The 5,912-nt window shown below is 44.8% G+C and overlaps 1 protein-coding gene across 3 annotated transcripts in view; it reads right to left on the reverse strand.

The window, feature by feature from the left end:
• Positions 1–5,912, reverse strand: part of Hivep1 (human immunodeficiency virus type I enhancer binding protein 1) — a 166,523-nt gene that overhangs the window by 152,534 nt on the left and 8,077 nt on the right. Inside the window, exons 1-2 of one of the 3 annotated variants that reach the window (XM_029562829.1) lie at positions 5,701–5,830; positions 2,796–2,938 (exon numbers count right to left, since the gene is read on the reverse strand). In XM_029562829.1, the coding sequence (XP_029418689.1) occupies positions 2,796–2,835 (40 nt within the window). In that variant the 5' untranslated portion in view covers positions 2,836–2,938; positions 5,701–5,830. Of the gene's footprint in view, positions 1–2,795; positions 2,939–5,700; positions 5,831–5,912 lie in introns of those variants that run through there. The other 2 variants (XM_029562830.1, XM_029562828.1) reach the window with 2 other exon arrangements.

Raw genomic sequence — 5,912 nt, forward strand, 5'->3', positions numbered from 1 at the left:
TAAAGACCTGATAGAATAAGCCTATAAAGTTGTAGAATGTATTTGTATTTTATGCTGTGTTATTACAAATGAGACAAAAAGTCAACTTTTTAACTTTATCAAACAAAAACCTTAGCCTTAGTCTGCTAAGGTTAATTTACTCCTGAATTTATAAATTTTAATAAAGCACAGCCTGGGAGTACAGTATTTAGAAAGTCTACATTGGTGCACATGCCCCAGCCATCATCACTGGCCATGCTAATTTACCCACTGCGGCTTCCAGGCCTCCCTGTGAACTCTACTCAAGATTAGGGCCTTAGATAGCTGTAGCATTTTTGTTTTGGGCTTTTTGTTTTTATTTTTGGTTTTTTTTTGACACAGGGTGTCCCTGTAGCCCCAGCTGACCTTGAACTCACAGAGATCCTCCCGCCTCTGCCTCCTAAGTGCTGGGATTAAAGGCCTGGGCCCCACTGTACTTTGTGGGGGTTTTTTTGTTAGTTTTCCTTGCTCTACCTCTTCTACATTAAGATAAACAAATACCACTGTGTTATAATTCCCTGAAGCCCAGCTCCTAAAATCGTGGGTCACTTGCATAACTGAGTGTGGGGGTCGTGAAAAACTTGACAATGGTAAAAGCTTTCTAAGCATGCACAGACAGAATGCATAGTGAATGTAAGCTCTTTCCGGCAGTACTTGCTCCTCTTACATCATGAACTTCCTACAGCCTTGGTTCTGAACACACATGTGCACCTAGTACTGCATACCACATCACCAGCCTGAAATACTCAGTCAGACCCGACTATGTCATAAACTGCAGTGTTAACCATAAACTTTTCTCTCTTCTAGAAAGGGAATGGCTTCATCACAGAATACAAAGATGGAACATTCCCCTACCATCAGCATGTAAATACCAAAGCACTGTACCTTTGTACTGTGCCTTAGTGTTAGATTTGAGCTTCATTTAAATTTTTAAAGTCATTAAATACCTTTTGTTTAGGATTAGGACAGAATTTCGAACAATTTCTGAAATACCCCTAAACATCTCTGGCTATTTTGCGTTACATAAGTATGTGAGGCAGCATTCTCCGCACGGAAAACCACACATCAAAGTATCCTTCCATTCAGAAAAGCACAGATTCTCTGCTGCCTGCCGTATCACTCAACCAGGTCTTCATTTTGTTGTGTAAAAATAAACAAGTGTATCAAATTCAGTGTGCAAATCTGCCTTCGGTTCTTAACGGAAAAATTACATATAACGAAGAATTCTTTTAGATAAATTTGTGATTTGTTCTTAGTGTTCGCTCTAGTTACCTTAATTATATTCGTATGTGGATCCTGTAAAATTTCTCTAACGAAAAGGGGTTATGTATGAAAAAAGTTTAAGCAGCCTTGTCTACAGTACTCACGTCTGTGGCCTAGGAGCAATGGCTACACCACACAGGCCAGATGTGCAGTAGGCTAGACCCTGTAAGATCTGTGGAAGTACACTCTACGTTTACATAATGAAACCTCCAAACTGCGGTTCTAAGAATGTAGCCGCACTATTAAACGACATGTATATTTTGTCAACTGTTTTATTTTGCTTAGAATTATTTGCTTTCACAGTTCTTTTATCAATACTGCTACATTCTTTACATATACACACGCATCTCTGTGTAGGTGGCGGGTGTGTGTTATGTGTACAAGTATGGGTGTGTGCATATCAAGCACGTGTGTGGAGGTCAGAAGACTATTTCTTCGGTGTAGTCCTCACCTTCCAGTGACAGCTGATGCACGAGCCCCGGGGAGTCTCCTGACTCTCCCCATCCTGCCACAGAAGTGCTGAGATTATAGTAGTGTGCTTCTGCATCCTGCTTTACCTGAGTTGGGCAGCAAGCACTTTAGTTCAAGGGGAGGGGATCCAATGCCCTCTTCTGTCCTCAATGGGCATTGCATGACATGGGTGCACTTACATATATGTAGGCATGACACTCATACACATAAAAAAATAAATAAAAGCAATTTGGATCTTTTAAAGGATAGGCTAAAATGTGCTTCCTTTTCCAGTATTAAAATATCTTTATATTAAAGGGAAAAACCTTTTATGGTGTTTGTATGAAACATGCTTTTATACATATTTTGTTTATTTTGCTTTTTGTTTGGTACAGGGATGGGACCAGGGCCTCAAGCATGCTAAGCACAGCTTCTAAAACTGAGTTAGACCTCCAGCCTTATACACATATTTGACCTTATATACGTATATACAGTACTTCCTTGCTGAAAATAAGTCAGTTTGTTCGGAGTTCTGCAAACAACATTCTGTGTAAATGTCAACTGCTTCATGCTCGCTTCTTATCTTGATGTAAAGTGCAGAGGGGTACAGAATATGAGGGTACTGGGGGGAAGCTCAGTGCTGCAGCACTTGCCTGGTATGCATGAAGCCCTGGGTTCAATCTCCCATACACACAAAACAGTATGGAGGATTTTTTTTTAACAAACATAAAATCATGGTGATCCACTTAGCAAAGAGTATCAACCATTCATTTCAGAGTTTGTTACTCCAACATGCTTCCTGTTAAGAAATGATAAAGTCGGCCTTTAATATCCACAGACTGCAGGAAAAGAACCGCAATTCTGTCAAATTAATTCAGCCAGCAGATATCCATTAAGTAGCTCCTGAGGGACAGGAACTGTACAAGGAATGTAGAAATGAACCAAAATGAAGCTGGCCACAAAGTAGGGTCAGAATCTGAGGAACCCACCGTTGCAGGTATCAATGGTATACTTAATGAAGAGATCTACTGCAAGCCTTTCTCCTACAGAATATTGAGCCTTACCTCTGAGATTTCTGGGATGAATCTGCTTCGTTCGAGGCATCTTCTTAGATTTAGGAGCTCCTTTTCCTTCTTAGAAATTGTTGGAAAAGCAGGTTACAAAAAGCTGGCTCCATGAACTCAACAAACATCAATTAATCCATTTGCTAGAAAGAAAAAGACAAAACAATAGACCTTACTCCCTTCAAAACAAAAAGACACCTCAAAAGCACTAAACTCAAGAAACAGCTACCACTGGCAAACATTACTTTTAATTAAACAGGACAAGGTCATTCTGCCCCCTTCTAGACCCTCTCATTAAGAGAACAGTAGAAAAAGTCAGCAGATCATTATGAGCCCAGAGTGAAAATATTCACATTTTTTTAGTCTACCATTACCAAGTATAATTAAAGGTTAGTGTCAGGCTACCAAGGGTCGTGCTATATTCCAAATGCCCATTTATAAGGGAAGCATCCAGTCCTGGTCATCATCCCATTTCGAGTTGATTCAGTTAACATGCACAGTTGCTATGGCTGGCGGCTGTTCCCTAATGATGGCAGTGCTGCCTTCTGGGCTCATGGCAGGACTGCACTTTCTGCCTGCCTGCATCAGCTGCATGTTGTGACAGTTCTAGCTATTGACCTTTGAATGGAAGACAGACATGCCTCATTTGCAGGCTGGAGCATTTAGTTATCAAAGCAAGATCTTCCAGAGCATTCTGTCCCCTCTGGCACAAGCCAGGCACTGTTCCAGACAATGTATGGGACAAAGAGCTGAATTCCCACTAATACAATGTGATCACTCCCACTGCCTCAACAAAAAGCAGCTCTCCTTTGTTTTAAGTCACTGAGGTCTGGGAATTACTTGTTACTGCAGCATAACCTTGTCTGTCCTGACTTGTACCTTTTTCAAAAACCATTCAAATTTCAGTATGCTAATTTGATAATTACCTAACAGGCATACCCAACCTGCAGCCCAAGGGCAGTATGTGGCCAAGAACAATCAGGAATGCCGCCCAACACAAAGATCAACTTTCTTTTGTGATTTTTTCATGTAATGCCATTGCAAGGTTCTTGAGCCATGATATCATGATGCAATGTCAAAAGTTTGGACATGCCTACAACCTAACCATACATCTGCCAATCAGCCACTACAGTCTCCTCCACAATATTCTTCCTCGAGGATCCCAGTTAAAATTTTAACTCTGCAGCAAAGTTTTTGATAAGCAAAGTCCATTTTCACTAAAGGTCAAAGTTTAATCACTAGCAAACACAAAAATGGAATTAAAGAGGCTTTGATATAACAGAATATGTACTGTTTTCCTATGGCCTTTCTACCTATTACCCAATTTAATCCTAACAGCTCAAACAATTGCTGTCAATCATTCGTTTTATAGAGGGGGGAGGGAACAAGTTTGGGGAAGAGGTTATGGGACCTGCCTCAGATCAGCAGCTCTGGAATGTGGCCCCACATGAATCTGCCCAGTTCCTCAGGAAAGAGAACACACTCAGGCTTTTCAAAGGGATGAATGACACAGCAAATCATGAGAACATACTTTGGAGTCAAACCAGATAGGGTTCAAGGCCAGGCTTTACCCCTGGTGCTGTTTGGCCTTGACCAAGGTACTTTACATCTCTGAAGATCAGACTTCCCAAACTGTAAAACTAGGAAACATTATCTACCTCAGAAGGTTGTCATAAGGACTAAGCTAAACCTAGAAGCTTTGCCTGTCACAGAAAAATGCTTAATTATTACTTCGGGTTAAGACGGCCTCTATGGGAAAGAATGTGTCTAAAATCCCAGTAGAAGATTTTAGAAATTTATGGTTTCACTTTAGCTAAGACAGAGGGAAAAGAAGGCTACAATTAACGTATTGTGTTCCTAGCACAGCTATCAGCAGCAATATTACTGCATGAGAAAAATACGAAGATGGTCAACGGTGGGTGTTTCTTGCAGCACTGGCTGATGACCTACAAAAGACAGGGCTCAACTCCCTTTCCCAAAGAAGCAACCACGGTCAGATTCAAGAAGGTTCTGACTGAACAGGAAAGTCAAAGATAACGCGCACGAATTGCTTAGCTCCGTTCCTTACGACTCTAAATGGTCACAATATTACGAAGTTTTCAAAGCCTGAACTGATTGCAAGTCAATCACGTGACCCCCATCCTACACCGCCCCCAGCAGAAACGCAAAATATGCAAATTCCCAACCTGTAACGGCTTTAAGCGACCCCGTTTACTGTCTCCACCCCCTGTCCCTAGCTGTCCAGCCCATGTTTAAATCCTCAGTTAGGAAGTGGGGTATTTTCAAAGACGACAGCACTGTAGCCACTAGGACTAGTGATCAACCATTCTTTTACGGGGAAGAAATAAATACTACAAGGTGCAAAACCAGGACACGATCAAAAAGCGTAAAGACAGTTGCAAGGAGCAAAAACATGAATGAATGTGGAGGGCGGAGCCTGGGAAAACCCCTCTGCAACGCTGCACTGAACAAAGCACTTCGCATGCCAGGAGGGGGGTGGGGGTGGAAGTGCCAGCGCAGGAAGGAGCTCAGAGTGGATGCGGAGAGCAGGAGGAGGAGGAGGAGGACCAACAGAGCGAGCGAGCAGCCCCGAGACTCCTCCTTGCTCCGGCTCCGCCGCCGCCCCCTCCCCTCTCCAGCCACCAACTCCTTCCCGAGCCCGACCCCAGGGCGAGCCCGAGCCGCCCCGCAACCCGGCCCACCGCCCCCCGGCCCACCAGCTGCAGCGCGCGCTCCAACCCGGAAAGAAACTACCCAGGTGGCCGCGAGTAAACAGGCACTTGGGGCAAAGAACGAAAGGGAAAGCGAGCCACAAAGCCGGGAAGCTGCGGCCTGCTCTCCCTCAACACCCCCCAAACCCTCCCGCAAATCGCGTCAACGGCTGGGAGGCCGGGTCCCTCCCTACCTGCTGGGCAGGCAGGACCACAGCTCCGGCCGCCCGCGCGGCGCCAGGACGCCCCGAAGTGGCAAGCGGCTCCCGCACGCAGCCATCCCCTCCGCAAGGTCGGCGCCGGCACACACACGCGCACACACGCACACGCCCGCCCGCCTGCCCGCCCGCCAGGGGGAGGTGGTCCCGGGCCCCCACCCCGCGCTCCCTCCCCAGCTGCAGCGCCC

This window comes from Nannospalax galili, unplaced genomic scaffold, assembly GCF_000622305.1.
Source record: "Nannospalax galili isolate Female #2095 unplaced genomic scaffold, S.galili_v1.0 scaffold72, whole genome shotgun sequence".
Taxonomy (NCBI): Eukaryota; Metazoa; Chordata; class Mammalia; order Rodentia; family Spalacidae; genus Nannospalax; species Nannospalax galili.